The sequence below is a fragment of the Harpia harpyja genome, chromosome 17, assembly GCF_026419915.1.
Source record: "Harpia harpyja isolate bHarHar1 chromosome 17, bHarHar1 primary haplotype, whole genome shotgun sequence".
In the NCBI taxonomy this organism is placed as follows: domain Eukaryota; kingdom Metazoa; phylum Chordata; class Aves; order Accipitriformes; family Accipitridae; genus Harpia; species Harpia harpyja.
In genome coordinates, this window is record NC_068956.1 from 3513086 (window position 1) to 3525218 (window position 12133).

Sequence of the window (12133 nt, forward strand, 5' to 3'; positions counted from 1 at the left end):
CCTTCCAGGTTCAGACACTAATTGATTCATTATACAAGATACAGTGCACGAATGGTTTGTGGGTGCTTTCTTTCCTAAACTGAAAGTTGTAAGAAAAGGGCGAGACACTGGCAATAGCTCGTTCCTCTAAATCCATTACCACCAGGGTTTGGGGATAAAAAAGCTTCAGCCCTTATCCCTCACAGACTTTAGATTAGCCTGTCTTCCAGCCAGTTTCTTGCTTCTTGACAACATTTTGCCTTCAAAATTTGCCTTAAGCCACCTTCATATCGTTGGGACTTCCCTTCCTGCATGGAGACTTCAAAATATCTCCTGCAGGGTTGAAAATAGGTTCGTTATGCAACAACTGTTTCCTCTGTGCCACAGCAATATCATGATACTAAGTACAGATTCTTATTTCAACTGCAAGCGGCCAGTGCCCTCCCTTCTCTTCCCCAAAAGGAGCTGGTTGTAAGAGAGAACCAGTGATGTGTTCTCCTCCAAACCCCTTCTCAGCTCTATTCATGGGGAGGGAGCTAGGACAGGAACAAAAAGAGAGGAGCACTGCTCCTGTTCTCACCACGTGAAAAGGGCTACTGCCATTTTTTGAGTCCCAAACGGATTCGGTGCTGCCTGTTCAAGTGCTGGAGAGAGCCAATGCTTTACAGCTCTTGTCCTCCGGTATATCTCTCCTCCCAGATTTCATATAGGGAGCTTATAATTTGTCCTAAGGACAGGTGACTCCAATGAGTGGTATAATATCCCGAAGTAAGGCTGCTTCCCATAAATGCCTCAATTCCAGCCAACTGAGGTCAAAGCAAGCCCAAGAGTCAATTAGGTATGTACCTTCCATGGACGCTGTGAGTACAGAAAACATAACAGGAGCTTCATTGACCTCAAAGCAGAGTGGAGTGCTTTCCAGAAGAGAGTAAGCAGTTGGGATTCATGACCACACCCAACTTCATCCAGCCAAAAAAAGCCAGACACCTAAGCTCAATTCAGTTGCTAAAACAGAGATTTAGTGCTCTTGGACACAAAGCAGATGAGAGCCATATGGGGTATGACTCTGGATCTAGGGAAGATCCAGTGACCCCAGGGCATCCTGCCTGGCCTTCAGCTGCTGGTCTGAAAGAATCTCAAATGACAAAAGATGCCAGCATTTAAGGAAGTGAACAGAGCCTTTAAAGCAGGATCCAAATTGAGATTAACACACTTAAATAGTGTTACAAAGTTCAGGGAAGTCTCTTCATATTGAGCTCCGTGTATGTAAATTAGCAGGCAGAAAAAGACAGCTTGCTACACCTTCCCTAAAGAGAAAGCTGTTTACAAGTGTAAACACTGAATTGTGATGGCATTTGCTCTTGCTTTTTTAAAGCAGGAGAAGAAGTCCAAAGCACAAAGGCAGACCGATTCCCAGATTCCTTTGAAAGTCAATGAGATTGAGGCACATGCCATTTCTGCTTTTGGAAAGCCTCCCTCCCATGATAGATTTTCATTTGGTATTTCAGCTTAAACTGGTTTACATAAGGGCTCTGATTCACATGTAAGGGTGAATTAAGCTCAGATGACTGGAAAAGTTACTAAGCTGAGCTCTCCTTCCACACTTTTCCCAGTGTCAACTGGTTCTCCCTTGGGAATGGCTGAACAGCAGGTTTATCTCCTCCTGTACCAATTTCAGCCCTGCAAATTAGTGCAAACTGACATCAGTTTTATTTCATGCTAATACGATGAGTTGAAAGCTGCAGGTGCTTGGAGACATCTATGCATGCTGTCTGCTTTCAGGGTAGTAACCACTGGGTGCAGATAAGCTTCAGCTTAATCAACTGCTACAAGAAAGCAAACATTCTGATTTTGGTAAAATGGGATCTGTTGTGGATGGTATCACCTGCCTCAGCTTTTGATTTGAAAGGTTTTGGGATACATCTCGATAGACCCAATCAGATAGCCTTGTGCTAGGAAAAGGGTGAAGAAAAGTGCCTTCCCAAAATCTGCTTTGAGGGAACGTCCTGTCCTCGGCAGGTCGCACTTCCTTTCCTAAATACCTGCGCTCGGCAGCCCCTGTTTTCATCCACCCTTCATAACACCATTCAGGTTGTGGGATTCGTATCTGAGCCCTTCAGTGCCGGATGCTCGCAGCATCCACAGAGCTGAAATCTGTGATGCTGTCATTCACTACCACAGTCAGTTGCCAAAATGCATACAGTAGCCTTGACAATATGACTAAGAACAGTCGTATTACACTGGCGAGTTTATGAATATTTATATGGCTTTAGGACTTGAGTCCCTTTGATGATGCTTTACAAACGCATGACTCCATTTAACTTCAGCGCAGACGTTTCTGCTTTACCTAACTATGAATAGGAAATCAGTTCTGCTGAAGTCTGCTGAAGTTTCTTGGATCAGATCCTTCTTCACGTTAGGAAACGACTTCTCTTTTTCACTCATTCAGGTGCCAATACATTTCTGTGATATTTCTTCAGGCATAATTATCATCAGCCCAACAACAGTGCTCATAAAGAGCCCTTGAACCTCAAGGCATTTTACAGAGAGTCTGATTCAGCCTCTTCCAGTCCTGCTTTTAGCAGCTTACTCATGCTATCTGCATATAAATCAATGGGATAAATTACATGTTACACAGGATGAGGCTTGCAGGATCTAGAGGTGTTGATGACCTTTTTCTGTAACCAGTATGGACTAGACAATTACCAGGAAGCTGCCAATAATGACATTTTGTGCTGCAGTATTTGGAAACCGACATTATCACGGGATGTGAGACTTTAGAGCTGAGAACCCTGGATCAGGATTCCATGCCTAAGATGTTGTATACTCTATGATCCAATAAAAGAAGATCCTAGAAGAGGCACGGGTCCATAATTAATGTAAAATTGGAACAGGTGATTTTTATCACAAAATTCAGCTTTATTTATGCGACTGATACCCTTATTTTAACATTATTAGAACCAAGTAGCGAAAACATCTTCAAGATTTTGTGTCAATTTATCTATCCCTTCGCATGCTTATACTGGTAAGAGGGAATATGTACAATCCTCTCCAACATAGGTAGCCATAATGAGTTCTAATCAATCTGTTTGTTAGGTCTCATTTTATGCAGAAATTAAACAACCAGAAGTACAAGCCACGATAAAGTGTTTGCATAGAGCAGGGACAGAGAGAAATGTTCTTCTTCAGGTGTCACTCCCTGAATCCCACGGATCACAGAGAAAAACAGCGGAACACGTGCAATTTTTGAACAGCAGCCATTTCCCATTCCCCAAGCAAAAAACTATTGGATCGACATACTAAACGTACGGGACATATCCCTCTAGTGGTGTAAACCGACATGACGCAATTAACCCAAATGACCAGTTAAGCCGTGAGGTTTCAGGGCAACATAAAACTGTATGGGAGGAGGATCCTTTGCCACAGGCAACCTGAGGCCACAGGAAATTATTCCATTGGCATGTCAAGTACATTTTTAGTAATACTGAAAATAAACATTTCAGGAGCTCTGTATTTGTTTCTCTTCTTGTTATTTCAGAAACAAGGCATTCCCTCCATAGGTCGTACAGACCAGACAAAAAAAAATCCAACACCTGGACATAGGTAGGTTTAGCCGTCTAGTCAGATAGACCGCATTTAGATGCAAATAACTGCAGGCTGTCACATTATATCCACTGCAGTAGCGTACACTACAAAGCGTAGGTCAAGGTTACAGCTGAAGAGCATTGCTTTTAATATGTATTATTGTAACAGCTGAAACGGTCAAAGTTGGTTTTGTGGAAGACGAATTTACCTTTACAAAACAGTTTTAGGAAAAAAAAAGCGTGTATAATAATGGTTTGTGGCTGCCTCTGCAATACTATCCTTCTGAGTGCAATGGCTGAAAGGTTTGCCAGAGTTCAAAAGCAGAGAACCAAACCACAGCGTAAGTCAGAAGTAAATGCATATTGTGACGGAGAATACTACAGAAACGTGTCAAATAATAAACAAAAATTCCCCAGTTACTCAAATTAAGGGCTAGTTATACATTTTGGCTTGTCTTTCTATCTAGAAAAAACAGAATGGATAACAACCCACATTGTTGTTGCTATCTACCCCATACAATCTTTCATTAATTTATCTTGCCCAGTTTTAAAGCCAGTTTCGTATCTGACTCCCCTTTCTACTGCGGTTACAAATCTTCTCATGGCCAGCATGCATGTGATGAGAAAAGAAACAAGCACCAATCTTTTTAATTATTTATTTAAAGCCAACTGTGATTGAATAGTATCCAAATTGCTTGGTTTTTCATATTGTTCCCATTCTGTGCTCCTGGTGTGCCAATGGGATATTTAATAGTTATTTCTTTAGTTTCTGAACTACTGCAATTTCAAACTTTGAAATATTTTTCTATTAAGAACTTTTAATCTTAAAATGGCTAACCATGATAACAAAAGATAGATCAGAGCCTACAAACTTCCTTACTATATAAACGGAACCTTCAAAAGTCCAAAAAGCTAAAGTGCATCAAGCAGGCTAGAATCCTCCTCATTGTTTACAACCGGTTTTGTGCTTCTGAATCAGTTTGGTACTCTTCCAGACCTCAGTCTTGAAAGTCTAAATCTGGGGAGGATAATCTAGGTCTGAAAAAAATAAAAAGACAGGTCTGCACAAAAAAATGCACAGTGATTTTGATGATGTTTTGACAATCTAAGTATTTTATCATCGCCATCACTAAAATCAATTTTGCTTTGAAGGCTTTATATCACTATGAAAAATGTTAAACACATCTCTACCTGATGCTGAAAGCAATCATATACAAGCTGAACTGCAGAAGGCAGGTTATTCTTCATGACAGATGTATACATTATGAAACATCAGCATTTACACTAGGAAAGGTCTGTGTTTAGATTGGAGTTTTTTAGCTTACAGAAGGGGAGGCGAGGAGAAATAAGATGTGGGAAAAGAAGTTTGTCTGTTCATCTGCAGATATAATAAATTCTGCTGGCCGGCAGGGTATAACCACTGTGTACAGCCCACAAGGTCTGCCTAAAGCTTCTCTTCAAGTCTTCGGACCTTTTTCTGAAACATAAACCCCACGATATTATTAGGCCTTGACTTGCGCGCTTTATTCTTTTCCCGTGTTTCAAGTCTTTCCCTTTTTAGACTCCACTTGCCTTTGGATACCAACTCTGCTTGAAAAGCACTTAGCATATTACGGGTGTAAGTATAGTACGCGTAGTAAGCGCCGAGGAAACTAAATAAGGCATCAGATGAGAGAAAACCCCCGTGTAGTAGGCAGTGCTATAAAAAAACCTCCTTCCTCCTCCCAGCCCACGAGTACGAGAAACACTTGCCTCTTCATTTAAAAACACGAACCCAGCGCGCTGCCTCGCTCGCGTTACAAACCCTCCCTGCAGCCTACGAGGAAAACCAGAGAGAGGAGCAAACCACCTCAGTGCCACCGAACCGACCCGGGGCAGCGTTCTTTTCCCCGAAAACCGGGTGAGGAGAGAGCGCGGCCGCACCGAGGCCGCCATGGCGCACGCCCGCCCTCCCTCCTCTCCTCTCCACAGGGCCGTCGCGCGGGCTCTCTGAGCCAAACGTACTCCCAGCCGGCCTCTCCCCTCGGATTTTCCCTAAATCTGCCTTTTCCACCTCAACATTTTTCTCCCCTCCAAGATTCCCCCCCCCCCCCCCCGCCTCAGACCAACGCGACGCCGCCCGCCCCGGCCTTCCCGCGCCCGCAGGCCTCAACCCGTCGCCATGGCAACCCGCGGCCCGCCCGCCTTCCCCTCTCACCGCGGTTCCTCCCCCGGCCGGGCGGGCCCAGCGCCGGTTCCCGCCCGCTGCCGCTGCGCTGCGGGCCCGGCGCCCTTCTCCCTCCTCCCCTTTCCCCTTTTGCTCCGCTTTGGCCTGAAACCGGGTGCCGCGATGGCTCCGGCAGCTGACCGGGAGGGTTACTGGGGCCCGCCGACCTCCACCTTGGAGTGGTGTGAGGAGAACTACGCCGTCTCCTACTACATCGCCGAGTTCTGTGAGTGGCCGCTCCGGCCCCTGCCCCGGGGGCCGCGTCCCGCCGCCGCCTCAGTCACCTTCTCCCCCCACCCTCCGCCCTCCTCCCCGGACCTCCGTGCCCTCACTCCACCGACTAGGCCCCGCGGCAGTGGAATCCCCCCTCCTCCGTGGCCCCTCTTTCCTGAGGGGAGCAAATGGCGGGATAACGGGGGCCCCTGCCCCTCAGCTGGCCCCGGCGGGTGGAAACGGCTATTTTCCTGTCCCCTTCCCCCTCAAATCCGTGTCTTAACGAGGGGGTGGTGTAGCCCCCTCTCTCCCCCATGCCCCAGCGTGGTTTTTGGCCCCCCCACCCCCCATCCCAAGTCTGTCCCTTTGGCCTGCGTCCGAAGTGATGGTCGGGCAGGAGGAGGGTGTCCGGGGGTTTGGGGAGGCATCGAGGGGGTGGCCGGGTGAGGTGGGTCTCGGGGGGCTCGGCACTGGAGCAGGGGTGGTCGTGCGGCACCGCGCGGAGGGCTGAAGAGGGGAGTTTTCACCCAAATCGTGCTTGGGGTGCCGTGCTGTAAAGCTGGGGGGGGCTGCAGGTGTGCTCCCCTTGAGAGGAGATGGGAGCATCTGCCCAGCCACGGCCGGTCAAACCAAACCAGTTCAGGGAGGGAGAAGGTGTCTGGGTATGGAAGAGATGGTCTTCATCCCAGAGAGAGACCTTCGCCCAGCTGGTCTTTGGTGGGTCTTGACTGTCATTAGGTTGCTCTGTTGCAGGTGGTGGTCTTTTAGGATAGCTCGGAGCAACAGCAAGAGAGCAGGCTGTTGTTCTGACCTCAAAACTCTGTTACTCAGAGGCAGTTAGGAACTTAGATATATTCAGGCGCGTTTTAGGGAAGGAAAAAGGTGCTTCGACTACAGGGTCATCCAGCAGGTGCTTGAGAAGGGAGTGTATTGTGGCAGCAGGTAAAGTGTGAAGCCCTCTGTCACTGGCGTTTTGCTGAAAAATTAAATGTTTTTGTATCTTGGGTAGTGACTTTAAAGGGTGTAGTAGTTGTAGTTACGCCCTGTCCTACAAAAAGCTTTCATGCATATAAGATAGGCGGCTGCTTTTGGAGTGTTAAGACTCCAGGAGAATAGTACAGGCTCGCCTACCCTGAAGTGCTTGGAGTGGGCAATCTGAGGAGGCCTTTTGCATAGCTGGGATGCTTCAGCGGCACCTTGGAAGAGCCTGACATGCAGGAGATGGAGGGTTCTGGGTGTCCATGCCAGGCTGTGACTCCTGGTTACAGACACTGACATGGGTGAAGGACCAAAATGAATAGTTGTGAAAGAGGTTTCAGAGTGTGGGAATGGGAAGGAGTACAGGATCTGAGTAACAGTAGCATAGGCGGCATAGGAACTCGGCGGGAGGGGAAGGAAGTTGGTGTGTAGATTTATGGCTGAGAAGAGACAGGCCAGCTGAAGAAGGAACAAAATTAAATACTCTTAAAATGGGACAAACTTAGAAGCTTTTAAATAGAATGAGACTTTTGCAGAGTGTGTGTTTTCCTTGTGGTAAAAAGTAATTTGTGAGATAATCCTCATAGGGAAGAGGAAGCTCTGTTGCTTCATCCATGTAAAAATAAATTTGACTAGCACGTAAGTTTTTGAAATAATCCCAGCATTGTTGGCCTTGTGAACTGATTGAACTGATACTTTTTATCTGCTTCTAGATTATGCAGGAGAAGGAAGATGAGGATGAGATTAATGGTAGGAGGTGGAAAAGTGTGTGTTCTGAAGCAAAAGGGACTTATTGTAGAAGGTCTGGTCCCTCCTTTATGGTTTTCGTGTTTGGGACCACAGTTTATTGGTCTGTCAGTTGTGCTGAAAAAAATGTGTGTAAGGGCTGTGCTGTAAATTAAAACATTTAAATGGTCCAAGTTTAAAAAGCAAAACAGTAAATAAGCCCACTTTATTTTAGGGTTACCTTAACAGTAGATAATTTCAGTAGAGATGTCAAGATGGTTTAGATTTTCTTCAGCAATAATTCTGTAACTGCGCTTTTGGGGTCAGAGGAAATAATTTTTTTTTTTTTTTTAATGATATGAACCCACTGCATTTAAATCTTAGCCAGCAGAAGTTGGTTGGCAATGTATCTTTCATAAAACAACTAAAGGGTCTTTCCCAACTTTCTCTAAAATACTTAATGTTAAGATAATTATTTTGGAATATCAGAGAGATGTTACCCTGAAATCTAGTTGCTTTAGCAGAAGAGCTGAGAGTATATTCGGGGTCTGTGTTGCCCAGTGGTCTTCTGTCAGTAGCTGTGCCTTTATGGCCTCCTTACTCTATCAAAAATTCAAATTCAGAGAGCAAACAAACCAGAAAGTACAAAAATATTTTTCTCACCTCTCTCAAGAGTTCTCACTGTGGTCATTTTTGATGTCTCTGATACTGTTTTTAAAACTCATGCACAGCCTGTATTATTTTAAGTGTTACCTTACGGAAGAGTGAAAATAGCTTTCTGACTTCTCACTGTCTTGGTACCACTCAGTTAAGCTGATGGTATTTAAAAATTTTGAATTAAATGTTTGGTGCAAATAATTTATAAGAAATTATTGGAGGCCCGAAGCTTGAAGGATACTGGCAGGTCCAAATCAAATATATTTTCCTTAGGCTGCAGGCTGAAGAGCCAAACTGCAAGCTTGTTGTGCAAATTACATCTTTGTGCCATTTAGCAATTTGGTTTAATATGCTAATTTTAGTACAAATTGCTACATTGTGTTCCAGAAGCCTACGTGCAGTTCTTTGCCATTCACTCTTTAAAGAGTTAGTGTAAATGATGGCCCCTAATCAATTGTATGTATTCAGAGATGTGAAGAGGAGGTAAGGTGTTTTTGTAGCACTTCATACTTGCATTCTTTTGATGTATCCCAAACACAATGACCTGTATTCAAAGATTCATCTTTTTAATAATGAAAAATGCATTTTCTTGCCTTTCTGAGTCTGCACCTAGCCGGTTTTCCTCCCTTGTGGAGGTGGATGACTAACTGCTTTACATCCTTCTGTAGAATATTAAACCAATTGAAATGGAAGACCAATTGAAAAGAATTATTTTGTTAGCTTAACTGTTTTAAGCCCTAAAATGACTCTTATATCTCTCACTGATCAAATCTATTGTGTGGTATAGTAATTCCTCCTTCAGGGTTTCTCAGGAGTTTTGGATTGACTCCTGTGTGCTAGAGGGCAAGTAGTAGAGATGTTTTGGTTTTTGTTTTTTGTTTTTTTTTAAACTAATCTTTTCCAGCTCCCAGTGCTTGTATGCTGAATTACCCAAGCTTTTGTACACCAACTTAAGCAAAATAACAATAATAAAGGAAAACAGCAGCATTCTCCCACCCAAACAAACAGAACAAGGTCACATGTAACTGCTATTCTTTAACACTAAGTGCTTAAATGTTGCAGTTTTCTCCTTATTTTAGCAGGGTTGATGTTTCAGGCCAGTTTAGCCCATGTAGTGTACAGTCTGTTTTGATGTGAATGTCTATATGACAAGTGCCTTACCCTTCTTGCATTCACTGTCATCCCTGTAAGAAGTGTTTGTCTTGTAGAGTGTGAGGAGTGGATATAACTAATCTTCATAGATTTCCTTTGTTGAAAACGTGGAGAGTATTATCAATTTAAACAAATACTTTAAATTCAAAGGAGCCCTGTGTGGTACTCGAGGGCTTATAATTCTCAGTCAGGAGAATCATGGGGGTGAGTTTGTTGTTGTTATCAACTCGGTGCTGTGTTTCAGTTGGACCAAACTTGAGTGATGTTTCCAGGTACGTGAAATACTGCCTTGAGCTATCATTGCCCATGAGTAATATGCATCGTCTACAACATGACTGCTTTTGAGATAGTATATCCTTATGTTGGCATTTACAGCAGCAAACATCTGGAATACAGCTTCGGGCTTCTTAAGGAATTGGTGAAATTGTTTCTTTCTTGGCTTCTGGTCCTGTCTCAGTACATTCTGCTACCTTCATATAAGAAAAGATTTTTTTTTTTTAAATTACCAGAGTTAAATCAATTGCTTTTTGTTTTCATTAGAGATCTGATAAACAAATATTTGTAACTGTGCTTTCCTTCTGGGACCCTTATTTAGGAAAAAAAACCCCAACAAAACAACCAAACAGATAATGAGAATCTGCCCACATTTCTAGCCACTTTTGCTGCTCTTCCTTAAATCCTTCCTATTTTTTTTTCAGACAGGAGATTAATGATTGAGATAAGATGACTGTTACCTGTGTTAGTTGTGAGATATCTCATTAACATGTAGAATACCACCCAAGCATTCTCTACATTGTGAACAGTGACACAAAAATACTGAGGGTTGTTTTTTTTTTTCAAGCTTTGCTCAAAAAAGGCAGCTGTCAAAGGTGTACAGATCTCTGTTTTGCATGGGGATCATTACTTTAGAACTTAACAACTTGCAAAATTTACTTAAAGTTAGAATAATGTCATTAATATTGATTTTTTTGACTGCCACATATGTGCTGCCACCTGTTCCTTTTGGGCATCCTGTGTATTTTGCCTCTTTTGCCAGAGGCTTTGGAAAGCAGCCAGAGTCTGTTGGGCTAGGTACTATCCATGCGAGTTAAAAAAATAAAATAAAGCCAACTCTGTCTGGCTTCAAGAGCTGTGTCTGTTCATTCAATAATAAAGTGGCAGGTGAAGGAAGAATCATCAGGATTAATTGGGTGTGATCAGCCCAACTGTCTAGCTGTGGCTGAATCATTTAAAGACACCATGACACAGATAAGTTCTAAAGTGCGATTTAAGAGAAGACAATGTCACAGCCTCACAGACTTTAAGAATGAAAGGGATTTGAATGTGTAACTTCAATGACCTAATTGCAGGAAGCCACATCACAGGTTTCCTCTTTAAATTTTTCGGGCTCCTTGAGGGAGCTCCCACAATTTAGGGGGCAGTACAGGTGAAAAGGTAAAGGGAAAATTAAACTAATTGATGGTGGCTATAAAGTCAAGTGGAGTGTACAGAACAGTGCTCAGCTGTGGGATGCTTTTTAAGATGAACGCTTCTAGCTTGCTTTTTGTGCTGCGGACAAAAAAGAAGTCGAAAGAGGGGTTCCTTCCTTCAAAGAATAATGTAGCAGAAATAAACTCCTAAGCCAGCTGGATGGTCTCTGCTGTCGTGCTTTCTCATTTCTTTAATGATTTTAAGTGATTTTGAGTCAGTGGCAAATACTGTTGCATTAATTTATTTCCCTTCCCAGGTTGTAAATGTATATACTTGACTTAAGCCTGAAGATAATCTTGTGCACTGTTTTGATGCATTTTGCCACAATTAATGATTTATATTTAAAGAAAAAATTCTTCCTTTTTTTTTTTTTGGTTTCTTTGCCACTTTCTAATCCGTGATGCATCTCTAGCTTTCATTTCCTGACAGCTTAATTTTCTGTTTTCCCAAGAGCTTTCGTTGAAAGACAGGGTCAAAGGCTTTTGGAAAGTCTACATTGGTCCAATCAACAGTTCTCGTTTATCCATCACATTATGGATCTGCTTAAAACTTGACGGATGCTGTGGTAATGGACCACATGTGTGTTTATCTACTAATACTTGTGTAGTTATTAAGTGACAATAAAATTCTTAAATATGGTTTAACAAAGCATTTGATTACTCTGTAATTAGTGCTTCATATTCAGTACTTGTACAGCTGGCAATTGGACATCTGCCACTCCAAATGGTAACAGAGCAGTGGCATTTGTACAATTTAATTTTGCTTATGTGCAAACTAAGGCAGACAGGTTTATGAACTGCATGATATGAATTTGCAGAATATATATTTGTAGCTAGAAATAGGAAGATTAATGTAAAATAAATTATGGTAAAGGACACTGCTGACTTTAAATGAGCCTTTACTCACAGATAAAAATGACTGTTGTCATAATTGAAAGACAAAAATGTCTTTAGTCTGGGGTTTGTTGTGTCTTTGTGTGCGTGTGTGAAACTGCTATTTATGTAATGCATTTTCCATAATTGCTGGAGCCTTCCACAGATCAGTGGGGAAGATGTTTTTTAAACAAAAGAAAGATTTAATAATTCCTGCAAAAATGTTCAAAGGAACTCTGGGAGTTGTTTCCAGTCCCAACAGCTCAGCAGTATATGGTCGTTTTATCTTGCAACGC

General features: G+C 42.9%; 1 protein-coding gene and 1 long non-coding RNA gene across 2 annotated transcripts in view; one reads left to right on the plus strand and one right to left on the minus strand.

The window, feature by feature from the left end:
- Positions 1–4193: 4193 nt before the first annotated feature.
- LOC128153385 (uncharacterized) lies at positions 4194–5506 on the minus strand. Its single transcript, XR_008238951.1, has 2 exons — positions 5310–5506; positions 4194–5034 (listed from the first exon to the last, which is right to left on the minus strand). It is a non-coding gene; the product is annotated as an uncharacterized LOC128153385 (long non-coding RNA).
- A 311-nt stretch (positions 5507–5817) lies between these two features.
- Positions 5818–12133, plus strand: part of ACER3 (alkaline ceramidase 3) — a 60493-nt gene continuing 54177 nt past the window's right edge. The window contains exon 1 of the mRNA XM_052812663.1: positions 5818–5995. Coding sequence (XP_052668623.1) covers positions 5893–5995 — 103 coding nt within the window. The 5' untranslated portion in view covers positions 5818–5892. The remainder of the gene's footprint in view (positions 5996–12133) is intronic.